At 40.8% G+C, this 22,456-nt stretch overlaps 1 protein-coding gene and 1 long non-coding RNA gene across 2 annotated transcripts in view; one reads left to right on the forward strand and one right to left on the reverse strand.

Moving 5' to 3' along the window:
* Positions 1–9,580, reverse strand: part of PDLIM5 (PDZ and LIM domain 5) — a 216,205-nt gene extending 206,625 nt beyond the window's left edge. Inside the window, 2 exon segments of the mRNA XM_021008362.2 lie at positions 5,491–5,628; positions 9,479–9,580. Of these exon segments, the coding sequence (XP_020864021.1) occupies positions 5,491–5,586 (96 nt within the window). The 5' untranslated portion in view covers positions 5,587–5,628; positions 9,479–9,580.
* A 120-nt stretch (positions 9,581–9,700) lies between these two features.
* LOC110223039 (uncharacterized) lies at positions 9,701–22,108 on the forward strand. The gene is made up of 3 exons (XR_002328565.2): positions 9,701–10,182; positions 16,229–16,540; positions 21,620–22,108. It is a non-coding gene; the product is annotated as an uncharacterized LOC110223039 (long non-coding RNA).
* The last annotated feature ends 348 nt before the right edge of the window (positions 22,109–22,456 follow it).

The following is a 22,456-nucleotide window of genomic DNA, read 5'->3' on the forward strand; positions in this document are numbered from 1 at the left end:
AATATTTTGCAAATTTTTTATTTCCTAATTTTTAGAACATCCTTAAAGATAAGGGAGCTCCAATTTACCTAGAGGTTAGCAAATTGTTGGAGAAAATCTTTCATGTCATTCTGGAAAAGAAAAGATTTAGATTATGGGACAGCATAAGGAGACAGCTTCAGAACTAACTGAATAATGAGTCACAAAGCATAACCATTAATGTTTCTCCTTTCTCTTGAAAGGACTCCAGTGAAATGATGAGGAGGCACCCCGTATTTGGCTCTGTAATAGGCAGCAAAGGAATCCTTACCAATTTTGCAAATGGATTAAGAGGCCAAATTTAATAAAATGAAATTTAATAAGGATACAGGTGAGGTCTTATACTTAAGTCCAAACAATGAAATCCACAAGTATGAGATGAAGTTGTGGCTAGACTAGTTCATCTGCTAAAAAGCCAGTGGATTTAGCAAACTGCCAGCTCACCATGAGTTAATAATGTAAAGTGGCAGCCAAGAAAGGGAATGAGATCTTAAATTACATTAATGGAGACAGTGCCCAGACCTAGGGGAGATGAAGCTCTCTGCTCTGTGTAGACCACCTCATGAATACCGTGGTCAATTCTGGGCACTCCATTTTAAGAAGGACGTTGATAAGGAGAAGAATGTCCAGAGGAGTGCAACCAGGGTGAAGGACCACAGGGAGATCCAATGAAGGAAAGAGGGATATTTATCCTGGAGAAGACAAACTTTCACAGTCTTCAAGCATTTAAAGAGCTTTCATGTGGAATGAATGGATAAAAAAAGCATTGATCTACCATCTTGGTCCCAGACAACAGAAACACGAGCAATGGATGGATGCCACCTCCTACTTTCCCAACCCTCTAAACTGTAGTGCCTTCCCTCTTGTAATTCCTATTTATCTTGTATATTGCTTGTCTGTACATATATTTGTTTGCCTGTTGCCTCCCCCACTGGATGCTGAGCTTCTTGAGGGCAAGACTGTCTTTTGCCTCTTCTGTGTACCACCAACACCATGACTTGGAGTGAGGAAATATTTGGGATTTAATCCTGACTCTACTTCTTTCTGGCCATGTGACCACATACCAAGTCATTTAACCTCTCTCAGCCTCAATTTCCTCTTCTATAAAATGGGTATAATACCACTTCATCAGAGAACTGCTGTAAGGATCAAATGAAAATGTGAACAAAGCATTTTGTAAGCCTTAAAGCACTATATAAATCCCAGCTTTTGCATTGAGCTTAAAAGATAAGTAGAAATTCAACAGGTTAAGGGAAGGCATTCCAAGCATAAGGAATAGAGTAAGCAGATGTGCAAATGTGAGGTAGAAACGAGGAAAGTTAAACAGTCTACAAAACTTCACAACCATCTAGACTGCAAGTTTCTAGAGGTCAGAGCACATATCTTATACTTTCTTGTATCAGCACTGTTCTTAGGCCAGTGCTCTAAGTCAGTCAACAAGCTTCATAGAACACCTACTATGTGCCAGGCATTAATCTATATGCTGGGAATACAAAGAAAGACCAAAGATAGTCATTGTTTTCAAGGAGCTGACTTTAATGGAAGAGACAGCATGCAAAGAACTATGTACAAATTAGATAGATGGATAATCAGTTGGAGATAATGAAGACAGGGCGAGCCCTACTGACATTAAGGGGTATCAGGAAAGGCTTTTTCGTAGAAAGTGAGATTTTAGATGGACCTTAGAAGGCAAAGATGAAGGGGGAGAACGTTCCAGGCCTGGGGAACAGCCAGTGGAAATGCACAATTTCGCAGTGCACATAGGAGATGGCCAATACTATCTGCTGAATGAATGAGTCCACAGTAATATGCTCACTTTGTAATGAACTAACACACAGCTATGTGATCCTAAGAAACACACTGAGATGGGGAAGCTAAGTGGCGCAGTGAATAGAGCATCAGCCCTGAAGTCAGGAAGACCTGAGTTCAAAACTGGCCTCAGACCAAACACTTGTCATTTACTAGCTGTGTGACCCTGGGCAAGTCACTTAACCCCAACTGCCTTAAAAAAAAAAAGATAAAGAGAAATACACTTGAGAGTAACTGCGTATTGTAAGGGGGCAAAGAAAAGAGAGAAGGGAAAAACTTGGCATAAAAAGTACCTTTTCACCTCTTGCACAATTTACCCTGCAGAGGAGGGCCTCGGTTTATGACTGGACATTCTCCTTATGGACTACAGAATCAGTCAGTTTGACTTCAGAATGTAAAACCTGCTCTGGCTCTTATAAAATTGATCAAGAATCAGGAAAGTTTCCTTTAATAAATCCAAAGAATGGTAGTCTAGAAGTATCTAGCATAACAGGATCATAAAAAAATCCCAAATCACAATATTTCAACCTTAGTATACTGCATTTTAGCAAGTAAGTATACACAAATGTATAATACTTCTGGTAATTTCATCATGTGGAATAACAAATTATGCCCAAAATGTGGCTTTGGATTTTGCAACTAGTCTTCTAGTTCTCCTTATAAAATATGTTGGCAAAGAGCATAAGCCTTACTCGACTACAATGAAACCCATCTCCACATTCCATGGCTTTAGGGCAATTCCAAGACTATGGGGGTCATAAAAAGACAGACCTCAAGTTCCTGCGGCCAAGCAATCATTTGAAGGATGGGAAATTGGAGACAATAACATTTGATCGTGCTGTTATAGTAATCCGAGGGCTCATTAGAAAAAGTCTGCAGAGCTTCCCATTCTTACCTTAAGAATGAATTCAAGAAATGACACATAAAAGTTACATACCAGGGAAAAATGTCTCAAGTCATATCGAATGTCACTATTTTACAACAGACATAGTTTAAGATGCAGATACTGCTACAACCAAATCTCCATAAAAGAAAAATGTTTACAAAGCCTAAAAAATTGAACATTTAAATGCTACAATAAAATTCTAGTGCAACAAAAAAGTTTGTGAAGTCTCATGTATCAGGATTTGACTGACAAGCACACAGTCTTTTTTGTGAAAGAGAACTACGTGGGTTTGGATTTAACAAAACAGGAATAATAAAAAATTACTACATTTCCTACAAATAGGTCGACTCTAAGTATCAAGGCCTCTAAATAATTTCTTGTTCATTTTCATTTAAACTGAGTTTGAATTGAGTGGATTGAGGGATAGTTTTAATTTTAGATCATATCATGATACTGGGAATTGGGAAATTTGGTGCTCACTGAAATTTTTCATACTAATATGGCACAACTGATCTATTAAAATAGAATATAAAAATGAATTTGAATATAAAGGAGTAAAATATTTAATAGACTGATGCGTCACAAACACCATAAGGTAACAATATACAAAAGTAACGCAACATAACATACAAATTTTGTGACACATTCATAAAGTTGTTAGATAAATCAATACATTATTTTTACTGGCCAGTAACACGGGTCATATTTAAATTAAACCACAAAGGGTTAAAAATCATTACAAGTGCTGTCACAACCCAGCACAGCAGAACCCCCACTCTCTGCTTCCCTCCGTTCTCCCCTCCCCTCCCCCCAATTCCAAAATGAACTGCATGCCCCAATGCACAATGCTGGAGAAGGTCACAAGAGATTGCAGAGACTTTTGTAACAGAACAGAAATAACTCAGCAGCTTTGTTGCCATATTCTCTTTTAATCAGCATGTTCGAAAACCTTTAATTAGAACTCTGGCCACAAAAGGAAAGCCATTTCTAATTTGCCAGGAGAGAAGAGGGGTGGGGAACCCACATATGGACACAATGTTCTGTTGTATCAGGATCGCAATAAGGGGCTTTTAAAATTATCAGCCCAGGAGGCTGAAAAACATTAAAAATAAAACAAACAAGAAAACAACCTACCAACATGTTATACAGACATTTCCTCTTATTAACAGATCAAAACAAAACCCAATCACCTTGTTTATTGATGAAACCAACTATAGTGGAGTGTCCACAAACAAGGAAGTTCCTTAATCACAGCAACAAATGAAAGCAACTGTGTGCAGTGTTTAATACAGAATAATACTTCCAAAAACAAGACATCATCTTCAAGTATCCTTACTTTACTCACCAAAACTATTCAATAACAGAAAAGCTACTATACTGAAAACAAGCAAAAATCATTAACAAAGAATTTCCACATGGATACTTTATGACCACAATTTCATCCCACTTTGAAAGGGATTTAAACTGAAAAGGTGAGGTCCAATTTGATCTCCCTGGGAACACTTCATGAAGAAGGGAAAAGGGACAAGACTGATTAAAAATACAAACATGATTTATTTAGCTCTTTCACCAAAACAAACAGTAATACATCACATTTAATAGTTTATACTGGGTAAAGTAAGTAGTAGAGATATTATGGCCATTTTATTAATGAAAGAAATTGACTCAAACAAGTCAAGTGAATTGTCCAAGGTCACACAGCTGGTTGTGGGAACTGGGAGGGGGGATTCAAACTCAAGTCCTTTACAAATCCATTCTTCTTTCTATTCCTTTCTATTCTTAAAATGGTTTTTATGTCTTTTTGAAAAATGGATGAATGAGGAGCAGCTAGTCAGGAGGATCTGAGCTCACATCTCATCTCAGACACTTATTAGCTGTGTGGCCCTGGGAAAGTCACTTAACCCTGATTGCATCCAAAAAAAAAATTGAATGAATGGAGGATATAAACCTATTCTTAAACTATAAAAATCAATTAAGCTGTACAACTTGCCAGATCAACTAACAGTATAGGATACAACTTATATAGTGTGAGTAGCAATGGATCAAAACACAGTATGTACTAAAACATTAGAATGGAATCTTCTCTCAAAAATATGTAACCAAAATACATTAAAAAATACATCTATATTATAAGAGGAAGCCAATTCTCAGAAGAGTGTTTGAGTTCTGGTCAGTTCACTGTTTACCATCATTTCCACCAGGAGCAGAGGACGTACACTACAGTGAAATGAGCTACTGTCTCCCCATCTATAAAATGAGAAAGGTCAGACTTTATAGGGTCCCTTTCCAGCTCCAAAATTCTATGATTCCCCAAGTGACCAACATGGAATTTTAAGAGCAGAAAGGGACCTCATAAAACATCTCCTTCAACCAATTTCTCATTTTACAGATGAGGAAACTGAGGGACAAAGACTAACTCATTAAAGTCATACAACTAATTAGTGACAAAGTTGGGGGCAGAACTCAGTTTTTAGCACAGTATCTTTCCTGTTGTGTAAAGAAGCACTTTCACCTCAGGTGAGATCTGTAGGGACAAAAATTGAAGTTGACCACTAAAAATGGTGGCTTGGTAAGATCTGTGTACTTCTTTATCCTCCTCATTCTTTCTGGATAGCTAATAACTTGCTGTATGTCCACGTCACAAGAGACAAACCTACAGTATGAATGGGGGGGGTATGTTCAATAAATGGTTTCATTTACAGAGAGACTTCTCTCTACCAATTAAGTACCACATTATGCAATTACCATCTGTTTAAAAGCTGTAAAAATATGCTTACACTAGAGATGGTCAAAGGCATGTTGAAGTCCTTTCCACCTTGAAGTCGAAAGCCCCAAGGAGCTGGGCCAACCAAGGATACACTGTAGTTGCTCATGGTTTTTGTGGTTCAAAGTCTACTTTCAGGTAATAAAAGCACCTGTGAAGGATAATTAAAGAACTAATTAAACAGCTTACTGAAAAACCTAGTCATCTTTTAGTCTATTTAAAAACAACATAATAATGTTTGAGTGTGTGTGTGTGAGTGTGTGTGGGTGTGAATGAAATGTGAGCTATATTAAACTCTCATAAGTTTCCATCTAAGAAGCAGAATCCAAGAGTTTATATGTAATTACTACAGGTCTGCCAGTTTCCATAATATGAAAATTCCACTCCAGAAGATATTTCTAGACATGAACATTTTTACAACTTGCTGCAATCCAATTTTATTCCATGTGGCTCCTTTTACAAAATTGTAACTGAAAGTGTTTTGCAGTCTTCTTTTAATGCATATACAAAAAGAGCAAGATTCTATTTCAGACTTAATTTCAAATGATCTCCTAACACACACCCACCTCATTCTTTTGACTACAGTTGCCAAGAGGTCTTCAGTTAGACATCAGTCAAATTCTAAGTTCCCCTGTAACAAATGTAAGGGGTGCTACAGCCTGTAAATCTCAGGGATTCAGTTCCCCTCTTTTTCAAATATTAAACTCTTTCAAATTACTTTCTATTGAAAAAAATTCAATGAACACACTTCTATGATGCAATCTATTGTTTTCACAATTTTGCTGGCTGTCAAAGTCTACATCAATTTACCCCTCAAATAGGCAATGCTGTGCTACAGTGGCATTTTGGTCAGGGTCTTGGAGGGGAGAGGGAAGAGAGAAAGTAAGAGGGAGAGCAAGCCCTTGGAAAGGTAAAGAGAGCAATCCATTTACCAAAAGTCTAGAAGCTTCAAATACAATGCTAATTACTACTCTGTGCATAAAGTGGACAAGTCACTTAACTCCTTTAGGTCTCAGTTTCCTCATCTGTAAAATGTGGAGGGGGGCAGCTAGGTGGCATAGTGGATAGAGCTCTGGCCCTACAGTCAGGAAGACCTGAGTTCAAATCTGGCCTCAGACACTTGACACTTACTAGCTGTGTGATTCTGGGCAAGTCATTTTACCCAGATTGCTTTGCCCCTCCCCCCAAAAAAGTAAGATGAGGGGTTACACTTGATGACCTTGAAGACCTTGCCAGTTCCATGATCCTATGATTACTATAAAACATTGCAGGTAAGATTCCAGATGCTCAATAGAGAAAATTACAGGGAGAATCATAACCAAAAGATAATATGCTTTCAAGTGTATCCCTATTTTAATGACTATTAGCTCAATGCTGCATTTTATTCTACAAAAACAAAGTCTGAACATTTATATGATTACTTGGGAGTAGGGGAAAGGATTAAGCCACATTGATTTTTTAAAATCTGAGACTTTTTTAAATTTTGAGACTTTTAAAAATGAGAGGGGAAATATATATACATATATATATCTATATATCTATAGATATATAGATATATATATACACACACATATAGTCAAAGTCTACATCAATTTCCCCCTCCGACACCCACTTCTAAAATATTTTCCCAGGACCTCAAGAGATCTAAATTTCTGTACCCATGATATCATATTCATAATCACAGTTACATATATGAATCACTGAGTGTCCTAAAACCCAAAACTGCCTGCTGACTTCAAACTGGTTTCTGCTTTCCAAAAAGGAAAAGTGAGCAGAAAATACAAGGAAATCTTGGAAGATGCCCAGCCCAGTTGAGTAGATGAAACTAGGTTACTGATTACAGGATCCTAGATTACTTTTTTTTCCCAGGTAAGTAATACAGAATTATGTCTAAATGGTTAAAGAGCAGCCTCCCTGTATAACTGGGAGAATTGCCACGAACATATGAGAATATTACCCGAATGCAAAAAGCAGTAAGCAGTGACATATAACTTTGTGTTTTCCCCTTTCTGAAGGAATTTTTTGCAGTGATTCACCACTTAAAAGACTGACCCTGTTTTTATAGGTACAAATAGATTCAATTAGTTCAGCTTCCTGCTACCTCTAATATTCTTTGCACGAAAACTCGTGTAATGTGAACATAAATGTGCTCAATTAGTTAATTTGAGGTTTTCTTTTATTCTTTCATTATTAAACATTTTGTACCAGCAATGTCAAAGAAGACATGCCTTGTACTTCATTTTCTGTATTTACCTCTATATTTTTGCTCACTTTAAAAGATATTCAAGTCTTATTATTTTTATTGGCATTTCTCAGGGTATTATGAAAACCATTACATGACAGCTCCCCCCAAACTTAACATACCAAGCAGGCAGGAAATTAAATTTAAAAATGTAAAAAATGTTGGATTTTTGTAGGTATCTGGGTTCCCTTCTTTGGGAAGTCAAAACAATCTGCAAAGTGGTCGGAGCCGGTAAGGAACAATACATACACAGGAAGCTTAGTATCTATCCCCCACACTTCCAGAATTCCAGCTGTCTTTTAAGAAGGAAAAAAAAAAGCCTCTCACTGAACACCAGAAGGTAATGAAAATAAGCAACAACCTAAACAGAAAAACGCTCTGCTCTACCACAACATCTCCTAGGACAGGTTGAGAGTTAAGAACACGGGAGGTTACAGCTGAAGGGCTAAAAGCAACAGGCACAGGATGAAAGAGGTCGGCCAGGATCCCGCTTCGCCCTGTTGGCCAAATAAGGCTCCCGAGCTGGCTCTCTCTGAGCAGGCTGATTTCAGACGCCTTGAAAGTCAGGAAGCCTGAACCCAAGGATCAGATCGAGCGATCACACCCTAAAACTGCCCAACCCAGTTTAGCTATGATTTTGTTTCCTGAGTACTTATTTCTTCCCAGTCTTTTCCCTTTTATTTTTTTTCCCACTTGCTGTCAAAGACATAGCCTTAAAAAGAAATATCTAATACTTTTTAAAAAAGTATTTGTAGCTCTGGCTAGTGCAAAAAGCATTTATTAAATGCTAGGCAGTGTGTCTGATCCTGGGAATAGACACAAAACTGAACGCCTCTGACCTCGAGGAGCTTATTTACTGGCTTGTATTTTAAAAAGTAATTAATGAGGCTTTAATTTATTGCTGGTTCAACTGCAATCGGCCACAAACAGGTTACACAATTGTAAATATTTAGCTTTTGCAAAAGAAAAGCAATTCTTGGAGACAGGAGATTTATGTGCATGTGTATTTCAAAGGAAAGGAAATAAACAACCCCCCAACCCCACCCGCCGAAGAGGAATACCAACTAAAGTAACCAGCAAAAAGTTTAAATGAAGACAGTGCCCAGAAGCCAATCCCTGCGGGCTGGCTGACAGGCTGACCGGCGGGCCGAGCCGCGCGGGGGAGGCTTCTGGGGCTTTGCCCGGAGGTTCTTTCCGCTCCGGGAAGGCTGGGCAGGGCTGGGCTGGGCTAGGCTAAGGTGCCGCCGCCGTAGCCCGCCCGTCCGCCCGCGCTCCCGCTCCCCAGCAGGCTCCCACCGAGCCTCCCCAAGCAGTAGCCGCCGGCCCCTCCCTCTTTTCCCCCCGGTGGCCCCTCCGCCCCCGGGACCCGGGGACGCCTCCTCCCAGGGATCGCGCCATCGCCCCGCTCCCCCAGGGCCGGGGGTCGGCCCCTCGCCCCGCAGGGCTCCCTGCGCTCTATCCAGAGCCAGCTCCGGCACAACGCGCTCTGGAGAGCACCGTGCTCCCTCCTTGCGCCGAAACCTGGAGCCGGAGCGGGGCTGAGCACCTGAGGATCGCACACTGCGGCGGGACGTCCACCGCTCGCTCCTCTCCTCCTCCTCCTCCTCCTCCTCCTCCTCCTCCTCCACCGTGCTCCCTGTTCTCTTTCCTCCTCCACCTCCAGGGCTATTCATTCGCTTGTCCTCCAGGTAGCTCCGCTCCCGCACCGGGCAGAGGGCCCCCAGCCGCTTCCTCCAGAGCCCGCGACTCGGTCACTCACCTAGAGAGCAGGAGCTGTGCTGTCTCAGGCGCGGGTCAGTGCTGACAAGTGACTGACTCCCAGGGCGTGTGAGCGAGTCTCCTAGCGGGCACTTCCGCCTCCACTTTCTCCCGCGGCTCCTCCCACGTCCCGGCCCAGGGGGGAAGTCCTCGGCACTGCTGGCTCCCGGGGCCACTCCCCTCCAGGGATAGGGAAGTGTGTCTCCAGTACCAGGAAGGCTACCCCGGCAAATGGGCAGAGGAAGAGAGCTGCGCTAGAAAAAACCCTTCCAGGAGAGGAAAGGTTGTAAGGGGGATTTGAAGCGCAGCCTTCCTACCTCTGAAACCAGAATTGCTCATCGCAAAGATCTAGGTGTCTTCTTTTTCCTCCTCAGCTCTGTTTGTCTTTGTATTTTCTCTGTATGTGTTGTATTTATAAAGTAATCGAATTGGCAATTAGATTTTTACTAAAAATGGAAATGCCGATGGCTAAGATTTCCCCAATCATACGTACCTTCTATGGTACAGGAGATTCCTGGGTGCTCATAGAACCTGGTTGCAATCAGCATCCTTTCAATGAAGTAAAATGCCAGTAATCCCATACTTTAGGTGGAGAAACGGTGACAGATCTGCTCCCCCTCTCCCCCAGGAGTGAAGAAGTCTGGGAGAATAACAATCGCTGGCGATTGTATCACACTACATAGCTTGGAAAGGGCTTCCCATCAGGTATGTAAAATATATTAGATATATTACAAATACACACACTCCCTAGGTATGAGAAGTAGTGAGGGGATAGAGTTGGCCTCAAATCGGGGAAGACCTGGCCAGCGTCAAATCCGATCTTTGACCCCCAGGCAAATCGCTTTATTTTCGGTCAATAAACATTTATTAATCATTCACCAAGTGCCAGGCACCGTGCAAAGCGCTGGAAATACAGAGAAGCAAAAAAAGCCCTCGCCCTCTAGGAGTTCAATGGGGGAAACAAACAAATACGTGCTAACAAGCTATATGCAGGATAAGTGAGAAATAAAAGAGGGAGGGAACAAGAATTGAGACGTTGGGTAGAAGATGGGAAGATAGGGTCTAAGTTGGGACTTAAGGTAAGCCAGGGCAGCCAGTAGGCAGAGATGAAGAGGGAGGACATTCCAAGATGGGGGACAGCCAGAGAAAATGCCAGAGGAGATAAGAGTATCTCATTCTGCAACAGTGTCACTGGATGAAGAGAAGAGTAAGTGGTGGGAAGATGTAAATTGTAAGAGGACAGAAAATGGGGCAGCTAGGTGGTTCAGTGGATAGAGCACTGGCCCCGGAGGCAGGAGAGCCTGAGTTCAAATTGGATCTCTGGCCCTTGACACTAGCTGTGTGACCCTGGGTAAGTCATTTAATCCCCATTGCCTCACCAAAAAAGAAAGAAGAAGAAAGCTGGAAAGGCTTTTTCTTCCGGGAAGAAGGGGTTAATTATGAAGGGCTTTGAATGTCAGACAAGATTTTGTATTTGATTCTGGAGGTGAAAAGGACACACTAAAGTTTACTGAATAGAGGGGGTGAACATCCTGGGACCTGTGCTTCGGGAAAATCACTTTGTGGCTGAATTGGAATGGAGAGAGACTGAATGCAGGCAGACCCCCAAGCAGGCTGCCGTAAGAGTCCAGGCAGGAGGTGATGAGGAACCGCACCAGAGCCGTGTCACTGAGAATAGAAAAGAATATTTGAGAAGTATTGCAAGAGTGAGATCCACAGGCCTTAGCAAAATATTGAATATGAAGAGGTGAGAGTGAGGAGTGGAGGGATCACTCCTGGGTTTTGAGATGTTTCTCAGTGTTGTAAGTTCCATAAAGGTGCTAACCTGAAACAGCAGAGGGAATTACCTTACCTTACCTTATCCATGAAATAACATGCTAGTCCCTCTCCTTATATTTACATATAGATATAAACTTTACTTTTCTGTTAACGCACACACGATTGACATGCATTCTTGGAGGGAATAAGGTCACAGATTCATCAGAGTATGGAACCTTTAAAGGTGCAAAATAGAAATCTCCTCTGTTGATTTATCGGTAGATAGCAACAATAGTCTCCCCCAGTAGAACTGGAATGTAAGCTCCCAGAGAGCAAATACTGTTTCACTTTTGAGTGCGCTGACTATTGCAGAGCTAACACATAGTAGGTACTTAATAAACTCTTCTTTATTGGCTGTATCCTTAGAGTCTCAGGACAGCCCTGTGAGTCGGATACTACAAGTATTACTATTTTAGTTTTAGAAATGAGGAGCCTGAGGGAACACAGCTGGTAGAGATCAGAGGCAGGCTTGGTGGTCTCTCTCGGTATTGTATTCAAGTCAGTAATTCCTCCCTTTGTCTGGATTACTAATTTATTTCCCAGCTCCCATAAGAATATTTGTTCAGTGCTGCTGAATGTCTAGCCAAAGAGCAATATGTGTCTATATGTGTGAATACGTGTAGCTAATGCCCAAACAATTTAGCATTTGGACATTTTGACGTGTTGCAGGGGCACTTGGAGTCAGAAGACCTCGGCATCACTTAAACTCTGAATTTCCTAACTTGTAAAATGGAAATAAAAGCACTTGTACTCTGTATCTCACAGAGCTGCTGGGAGAAAAGCACTTTGCTGACCTTAAAGCCATCTGTAGATATGAGTTAAAATGACGTAATCGTGATGCCATTCATTCATTCAAGAAGCCCTGAGCAACTACTGTGTGCCAGGCCCTTCAAGAGGGACTGGAGGAGCAAAGACAAAAATGAAACAGTCTCTGAATTCAAGGAGCTTACATTCAATTGAAGAGATGCAACATGTACATAGATAAGGAAATATAAATATGTAAGAAAATATAAAATAACGTCCCGCAGGAAGACGCTAATCGTAGGGATGGGGGGCGGGGATCAGGATGGAGCCCAGTTCAGGAATTGTCGCTTGAACAGAAGCTTGAAGGAAGCTGGAGATCCTAAAAGAGAGGGGTGAGGAGGCAGTGTGCAATCCCAGCCTGGGGGGGCAGCCTGTGCAAACCCAAAGGTCCTGTGCACCAAACACCAAGGAGTCCAATTTAGCAGGAACCTAGAGTGAGGGAAGGAGAGTTTGGATAATGAGTGTGGAAGGTCGATTAAAGCCAGATTGTGAATGATTTTAAAAGCCAGAGGAGTTTTACTTTATCCTATAGGCAAGAGGGAGCTACTGGTGCTTTTTGAGCAGGGTTAGGGTTAGGGTTAGGGTTAGAATAGCATTCTCGGAACTGGGCTTTGGGAATATCTCTGGCGTCAGTGTGGAGTATGGACTGGAGAAGGCAGAGGATGGAGGCAGGGGGACCGATTAGGAGGCTATTGCAATAGTCCACGTAAGAACTGAAGAAGACCTGAAAGAAGGTAGTGGTTGTGATGTGAATGATGTTGTATATGTAGAATTGATGAGATTTGACATCTGATTGGATATGCAGACTAAGAAAGAATGACTTGTGGAGGATAGTACTGAGGTTGGGCTCCTGGGTGATTAGAAGAGGAAGGAGACAGCATGCATTGTGGATGGGGGCATTGGACTTGTAGTTAGAAAAACCTGGATTCAGATCCTGCCTCAGATAGCTTACTTGCTATTTGACTATGTATGTATATATGTGTGTGTGTGTGTGTGTGTGTGTGTGTGTGTGTGTACACATAAACACACACATATATATGCATACACACACGCATACACACACACACATACGCACACACATATCTATATATTCTTAACCTCCCTGTGTCTTAGTTTCCTCATCTATAAAATGAGGGTTTAAGAGGCAGCTGGGTAGCACAATGGATAGAGCTCCAGCCTTGGAGTGAGGAGGATCTGAGTTTAATCAAATCTGGCCTCAGACACATAACACTTACTAGCTATGTGACCCTGGGCAAGTCACTTAACCCCATTGGCTAACAAAAACAAACAAGAAAAGGAAATAATAAGAACCCACACGTTAAAAAAAGAAAGAAAGAAAATGAGGGTTTGGGATACAACCTTTAAGGTCCCTTTCAGCTTTAACTCCATGATACTATGTTACTGTTTACAGAAATAGAGAGTTATGTGTGACCCTGGGCAAGTCACTTAACCCCAATTGCCTTAAAAAAAAAGAGAGAGAAGTTAGAAAAAAGTGGTAGCTTAAGGGGGAGGGGAAGGAGAAACAATGAGTTCTGTTTTGGACATGTTGACTTTAAGATGCCTTTGGGACAGACGCACAAGGAGAAATGCCTGCTATGCATTTGGTGATGTGGGCCTCTAAAGACTGGGGTTTATATTTGTAGATTTATAGATTGGGAGTCATGTGCATAGAGAGGATAATTGAACACATGGGAGCTAATGAGATCACTTAGAGAAAGGCTGAATAGCTTAGTCTTGGGGGGATACCCATAGTTAATAGCCAGGAGGAAGAGGATCATCCAGTGAAGGAAAACCATCTTTCTGCTAAGTTAAAAAAATGTGAAGAAGTGAAGAGCCCTAAGACAGAAGAGAGTTTCTTAACAATAAAAGTGAGAATTCCAGAGTGTGCAGGCAAATGGGTAGGCTGAAATTAATGAGCCTGTGGATGGAATAGGGTTGAGGTGAATAGGTACAAAAGTATGGGGAAAGAAAAGAGGGGGGACAATTTTTGCCTCCACTTTTGTTGATCTTGAAGTACCGGAATAGGGATGAATCTGGGAATATGCCTACCATACATAGAGGCCAGTTGGTAAGGATCCATACCTTCTAGGGTCCTATGATGACTGAGTATAGAATGAGTGAAGACTCACTGTCTCTCACTCCCAGAGGGTCAATATCTCTAATAGTTCCGAGATTCTGTGTCTGAGGAAGAATTAAATATTTATTAGGTCCTGGGTGATAACTTAGGCTCTGTACACATAGAGGGGACCGTGCAGAGATGATAGGGATTGAAGCACATCCCTGTAGGAGATATTCTATATGTGGGACGGGCACTCAACGTCTGATCCCTGGAACCATACCCCCACTCCCAATCCCGTCCTCACCCATCATCTTTTTTTGATGAAAAAGAAAAAGAAAAAAATCAGCAATAGGAAAAATCTGATATATATGATATAATTTTTCACACCTCTGGACATTCCCCCCTATCATATCTATGTGGGGTTTTTAATTCAAAGATTTTTCCTGAAACAAAAGCCTATCTTTTAAAATAATATTCTTCAAGTGATGTCACATAGCTGCGGGTCATGGAATATCACAGCATCTGGAGAATTAAAGTTGAGGGTCAAACAAGGATAAGGAAGAGGTGCATGGTAGATGAAAATCGGCCATACTCCCCTGCCAACTGAGAATTACCCTAAAGAAGCATTATCAAAGATGAAATTGGAGCAGATGTCTGATCTGAAAAGAAGATAAGTTGGTCATGAGGCAAGATGTGAGACAATTGATAGACAGCCATGTGCTCCATTGGTAGCCACCCAATTTCAAAAGATCCAGAAGAAGGTTCGAGTATGTTGGGTGGACCCCCTGTAGATGATTAATGGGAGAGCTCACCCAGTATTTAGGGTCTGAAATTTCTCTGAGTCCGCTTTCAGAGAAGACATTCTAATACTTCTGTCCAACCTCACTCCTATTTAGTCTTGCTAAATAGGGACAACCTGTTAGGTTTCATAGGGTGTATAAGCAATTGGAATTCCCCACCATCACTGATGGTCTTTTAAACACTCTTTCCCTCTACCATCTTGTGATCATGTGGCAGAGAACAGACACGTTTGTGGTACATTGGTAGAAGCCAAGAATGGTGGTGCTAGTAATTTCACTGAAAAGCCTCACAAGGACACAATGATGTATGATGCCATGGTCAGAGTGCTGGATTTGGTGCTGGAGGATAAGAGTTCAAATCCTTGCTTTGTTACTTAACTACCTGTGTGACATTAGACAATTACTTAACCTCTCAGTGTGGTAACAACAGAAGGAGCATTGACTCTGGAGGTTTAAATCCTGTTTTGATGCTTAATATCTGCAAGACCTTGGACAAGTCACTTATCATCTCTGTGCCTCAGTTTACTCACCTGTAAAATGAGGGAATTGGGCGAGAAGTATCTTCTGGCCTTAAATGAATGATTCTATGATCTCTCAATGATCTCGGTTCTCTCATCTGTAAATGGATATGCTTGACTGGATAATCTATAGATGACCTGTAGGGTCCCTTTCCACTCTATATCTATGATACCAAACTCTTTGTGTGCCCTAGAACCTAGCAAAGCCCTCTGCACAAAGTAGGGGATTAATATTTGTTGTTTGAGTGCATGTTTGTGGAATGAATTCAACGAATGAGTAAAAATCAAACTAGTTACGTCTTCTTTATTTCCATGCTCTTACAAATAATCAGTCAAACCACAAATAAAACTAAAGTAATGTTTCCCAATGGATCCCTATGATCCCATCAGTGTGGACATTGCCTCCTACAGTGAACTTCTTTGAAGTTCTTAAGATTTACCACAAAAATCTGGAAAAACTCAAATAACAGAAAGTATTCCCTATAGACTAACTAGGTTAACAAGAAGATTTTTAAAGAGTATTTTCTACCTAAAAACAATGTTTATATAAGAATGCAAATGTTTACTCTAACATTTTATTATTTTATGCATGACTCAAAATTCTCCTGTGGCAACTACAAAAATAACAAGAATGTTTCATTATGAGAAGGAAAGGCGGTAGTGAGTATTTACAGTTGAGCTGGCCTATCGAGGGTGGGAATGGGGAGGGGACCATCCTTGAAGCATTCACAGATATTCCTTGCCGGTTTCAGGTCGAGCAATCATGTGGAAATATAGGAGGAGCAAGTCTGTAGCCATGACTGGCTGAAGGGCTGATGCTGTGTGATGACAAAGTCTTCTAATTGGCTGCAGAACCAGACGGACCGATGACTCATAAGTTACTGAGCCAGAACAGAGTGCATACAAAAGTAGGACCTATCCATCTCTCAGTCTTTTTTCCTTGGTTACTTCAAGTGAAGAAAGTTATTTTGACCTGAAGATGAGCAGAGGTGACGGTGGTGGAAACAGCACCAAGTATGGCTTCCCTATCTCCCACTTGCCCACCACGTGTCTGTGAACACATGGTACTTATATTTCTTTTGTGTTTATCTTTTCCCTGTCATAGGCTAATTAGTATTCCAAGATGGGAATTGCCAGGTGACATGATGAGATCCATAAGTTCTGTGCAGGATCCCACTGGTGCCTGGAGTTGTTCGTAGAATCATTGGGTTGAGAGTTTTCTAGGCCAATGACAGAGAAAGCACCTACAGACAGATGTGGAAATGGTACCTGGAGGATGGCAGAAGCTTAAAGGATTGTGACCCTTTGTGATGGAATGGATTGCTAATTATGGCCTCTAGAACAGCACTAATGCTCAGAGCACTGCCGTGGGCTACACTTAGAGGGACTTGCGTGAGGTCTCCATGAAGGGAGAAAATACCTTCCAGAGCCGGGGGTCAGGATGTTATCCTTAGCCACATGTGTTCTTTACATGTACTTCAGGTTTGAGTCTACTCTTCCCCCCAGGAGAAGAAAGAGTGTGAAAAGAAAGAATGAACCTGTAGTTGTGGTGGAAGAGGAAGAGGAAGAGAAGAGGAGGAGGAGGAGGATTTGTGCCAGTTGTTATTATTGTATGACTGTGGATGGCAATACCATCTTCCCAGGCCCTAGGTTCAAAGCCCAGGGGCCATCTTGGAGTGTGTTTGCTATCTCCCAAACTTTTGCCAAGGCCTGTTGATTTCACCTTTGCGACATCTCCCAAATACATCCCCCACCCTCCTCTGACACTGAAACCAATGCAGGCTCCTTTCACCTCACATTTCAAATGCTGCAGTAGCCTGCTGGTGGGTCCGCTTGCCTCTAATCTCTCCCCACTCCAGTCCATTCTCCACTCAGCCACTGAAGAGATTTTTCTAAAACACAAGTCTAATCATGTCACTTCCTTCCCCCTCACTCAGTAAACTCCAGCAGCTTCCTATTGCCTCCACAAGCATATATAAAATGCTCTTTTGGGCTTTCAGAGCGCTGTATAACCTAGCCCCCTCCTACCTTTCCAGTCTTCTTATCCCTTACTCTCCCACCTACTCTTCAACCCAGTGACACTGGTCTCCTGGATGTTCCGTGAACAAGAGACTTCAGCTTTGGGCATACTTTCTGGTTATCCCACATGCCTGGAATGCTATCCCTCTTCTGGTCTGACTACTGACCTCCCTGGATTCCTTTATGTCTCAACTAAAATCTCATGTCCACCAGAAGCCTTCTCCAACCCTTCTTAATTCCAGTGCCTTCCCTCTACTAATTCTGTATGTAGCTTGTTTTTATATATTTGTTTGCATGTTGTCTCCCCCTTTAGACTGTAAGCTCTAAGAGGTTAGGGACTGTCTTTTGTCCCTTTTTGTATCCCTATCATTAACACAATGCCTATCACATAGCAGATACTTAATAAATGTTTAATCAATTAAATTTAAATAAATTGTTCCTACTATACCTTCTCAGTAAATACCTTTTCTCAATGCTAGTGAAGTTCAACTTGTTTATTGATGATGGGGAGCACACTACTGGGGGCTTGTGAAACCTACCAGAAAGCTTCCCTTTCAAGATTACCGGTAGAACCCCAGGGGTAGGAATAATCAGCAAGTCTCTGAAGGAGAAGCAACCCATAGAAGAGGATTTCAAACCCTAAGTCCAAACACAGTGCTCCTTATACTACATCACATTACTTACAGCTTATAAAATTTTAGAAGGGAGGAATCATTGAAAAAAGGAAAGTCTTATCAAAGAGGGAAAATTTAAGGTACATCTTAAAGCTTAGGGAACATTTATTTACTACTTCATGGCTTGCAAAGCGCTTTACAAATGTTATTTCATTTTATCCTCACAACATCACTAGGAGGTCAGTACTATTATTATCCTCATTTTACAGATGTGGAAACTGAGGCCAGCAGAGGTTAAGTGACTTGCCCAGGGTCACACCATTAGCAAGTGCCTGAGGATGGATTTCAACTCAGGTCTTCCTGATTCCAGGTCCTGTGATCTATCAGCTCCATCATCTAACTGCCTCTAAATTGAATGACTCTCTCAAAGTCACTGAAGGCACAGTCGCTTTCTTTTTCTGGCAGTGTCCTTGAGTGAGTGATTCAGTCACTCACAGCAGGACCACCATGTATTAAACTGGTTATAGGAAGGCCACCTTCTTCCCGTTAGGCCCTGTGGTTCAAGAAACAGGCTTGAGATTTTGATCTTTTCAGTTCTAGGCGAAAAGGGAGTGTAGTCTTGGATTCAGGAGCTGGACCCACGGAAACCTTGGAGCCTAGGATTCTAGGCCAAATTCTAGGCAAATCTCCCAGAGAAAAAGCTCTGGTGGGTTTGGACTTGGAATTTGATGGGACTAATGCTAGTTGTAAATGTAATTTTTCTCCTCTATCCAGGGAAGGAGGTCATGTGTGAGGGAGATTATGCCCCCCTGCTATTGGGAGGGGGATGTTTATAGTTTTGTTCTTTGTATGCTATTGAGGTAAATGCTCCTCAGTAAAAGCTAATGTGACTGTTAAGTGGTTATATGGAACTGGGGTGCTTGGACCCCCTAAAATGAGAGGAACACAATGGGGCCTGGAAGCAGTGACAGAGATAAGAGATCTTCCAACCCTTCAAGGGTACTTGAGACTAATCGCTGTTACCCTTGATTTAGCCTAAAATTGGAATTTAAAAAGCCACACATTTTTGGTTCACAAGACTGGATCACTTTATTTCTTTGAATCTAGCTTCCTTAAGTACTAATCCACATTCTGATATCAAGGTAGTTCTTGATATTGTCCGCATTTGGCATTTCTCATGAAATGCCGTACATCTTTTCACACTGCATGCCTGGTTAGGAAGCCAAGAAGTAACTGTGAGAAATGAAAGTAAAGAAATAAGGATATTCATAGAAGTGGCGTTTTGTGACTTGAAAGGGTCTCTGGGAAAATCTAACCTTAGCCCACTTTATCAACTAATAGTAAATCTGCAAACTCTCTTCTGCTACTAAAAAGAGAGCAATTCTGCCAACCCTTTCTAAAAAAAAAAAAGATCTATATATATGTAACTTGGCAAAAGTATTACTTTGGATGGAAATAGCCCACAATATGTACTTAAAATGGAATGCACTGAGGCATGTCATTCCTAGCCAAAATGTAAGTGATGGGTTAATTTGTCACAAACTTAGTATAACATTTATTTATAATAGAAGGTGTGGTTGGAAGGTATAGATAAAAGAAGCATTTCACAAACCATTGATAGATAATATCCATACCACCTCTAGTTTCTCCCACCTGGGCAACATGCTTATACCTATTGACCTTTACTTTGTTGAAATGCTCTGGGAAACTTCGCCAAAGTCAGTCACCAAAAATATTTGGCAGCTCTGAAGAAAAGGAGAAGAAAATAAACATGACAAATTTTGATCTGAGAAATATGCAACTGGAATCTTTAAATATTTTCATGATCTGATTATTCCACACCACAAAATATTTTTAACTATTCTTTAGCCTAAGATTAGCGCTTGCTTCTCCACAAGATTTAGCAGCATTAACAAAACACTTTTTGTTATGTCTAAATGAAGGCATCTCATCATTCTTTAAATCTAAAGCTTGCTTTGCAAAATTTTTTACTTAGGAGAAAACCAAATCTCTAAATATATAATATTGTTAAGTTCTTTTGTGACAACTTTTGGGATTCCCAAAGACACAAAGCAACTCTTAGAAGGTCTCTGGAATTTTCTTTCAATAGTAATTGGATTCAGCCCGACTTAGCATACAAGATGCTAAATCGTGAAGCCCTTTTCAGTAAACCTCTGGTCAAAATGACAAGTAAGGTTAGCTAGATGGTCTGCCCAAAGGCAGGCAGAGTGAGATGGAAGGACGAGTGAAGATTGCAAGATGAACTCCCAGAAGTCATCAGAAAGAAAATTATTTGCTTATTTTTTTTTTGCTTTAGATAGTATTTTATTTCCCCCCACAATTATATATTAAAAAATTTAGCATTCTTTTTACAAGTTTTTGAGTTCCAAATTTTTCTCCTTCCCCTTCTCTTTGCTTATTATTTTTTAACCTGAAATCTTTTGGGGCTGTTCTAAACAACAACATACAACATTACCTACAGAATAAGAACAAATGCAGTTTTGGAATTTAAAACATTTAAAAATCAAATTGAAGCAAAAAGATGAGTTAGAATCAGCACTGATGATTCATTTCATCTTCATTCACTTCTTTCAGGGTGGGAGAAAGATTGAGGGCAAATAAGGAGAGTTAAATTTTATCCAGCCAACGTCAAAGATAAAGGTAAAACCTGAAAAATGTAGCCAGCTATCCAGAAATGTCTTCAGGATGCCAAGCATCCAGATATTTGGAAATATCTCAAAGACATAGCTAAGTGTTTCCTTTCCATAGCTAAGTGTTTCCTTTCCATCCAAATGGTAAGCATACTGTAGACACAGCTTTAATCAAAGTATCTGTAATTGGAAAAGGAAAATTTTTCTTTTTTTTTTGTCACAAATTACTAAAATACTGGTAAAATAATTTTGTAGAACTTATAATTAAGATAAAAACGAATGATTCACTGAGTTTAAAAAAAATTTTTAAATGATTATTCATAGTATAAGGGGGACAGTGACCTGGGTATACCTGCAGGAATGCAAAGCAAAAATAGCCAAGTCTGCCTACCCCTTTAGGGTTGTTGAGTTCCTTTTGGAACCTGTTGGAGCTCTAGAGTAATTTGCATGACCCTGGTACTAGCTGCCAGAATGTGATGGGACCTAAAAGGAATTCTTTCATCCCAACTGAAATATTAAATGAATCTTGGGGGGATTTCCCACTGAGGCCAAGGAACAAGTTAGAATTGGTAAAAATAAAAATAAAAATAAATCTCGATCTGAGATGATCTCTTCTGTGACTGTTGGGTACTGGTATGGATGTGAACCCCACCCTCCTCACACCCAAAAATTGAAATTGAAATTGGCATAGAGTAATCTTAAAAAAAAAACTCTCTTTGAGGAAGAAGTCCTAGAAATGGGATATCTCAAACTAGATTTTGGTTGGGGCTGGGGGCTGTCTGTGAACTTGAATGGGGAAAAAAATTACATCTTTATTCTTTATAACTTTGTGCATTTTATTTTATGCACTGAAAAACAGCTCTCAGGAATATAGAGACTTCACTAGATGACCAAAGAGTCTGAGCCACGCAGAAAGTCAGAAGCACTGTCCTAAAAGCCAAAGATAGCTTTAGCACCTGACAGCCCCTCAATGGACAAGACGCCTCGAAGCAGATGACAGCAGCAGCTCTGCAAAGAAATAGTAAGTGGCCACATTAGGCATGGAAACCAGTGATCACCGGAAAAGTGGAATGAAGCACAGCCAGTTACTGGGAGATGGAGACAGGAGAGGCATTCCAGCTAGGACACAACCCCAGAAGGAGTGGAAATTATCCAGGACAGTGCTTGGCATGGTGATAAGTGGGAAACAGTCATACTTTGTATATGGGAGATTCCCCCTTGTTATTTACTTAGCTATTCTTTCCTAATTAAAAGTTTTGCCATTTTATTTATGGTTCCTGGACCATTAGTAGAGAATACGCTGGATGGGAACTTGAATCATATGCTTATAACCAATGATACCGTAAGCATGCCACTTGGAGGCATTGACCCTGGATTCAATGAATTATCCATTGAATATGCTTGTGAACATAATTCTTTGGGCTTACGAGTCTCTGTGTGGTTTAATTTTTATAGGAGAAAGTAAAAAACTTATCTGAAATTTTCTTCATATCTGACTAATCAGATAATTTGCCAAAATGTAGATGGTCTCCCTAGGTTCATGAAGGTAACTGATAAATAGATCTATGTGTCATCATTGGAAAACTGTAACTCAATAATGCTCCAGTGTTTCTGGCACAAAGACAGTGACATATATAAATTATGAATAATAGAGTCTCAAAATAGAGACTTCAGGAACGCCAGGAGAACTTCCAGC

This window comes from Phascolarctos cinereus, unplaced genomic scaffold (assembly GCF_003287225.1).
Source record: "Phascolarctos cinereus isolate Bilbo 61053 unplaced genomic scaffold, phaCin_HiC Scaffold_9;HRSCAF=440, whole genome shotgun sequence".
NCBI classification, from domain to species: Eukaryota; Metazoa; Chordata; class Mammalia; order Diprotodontia; family Phascolarctidae; genus Phascolarctos; species Phascolarctos cinereus.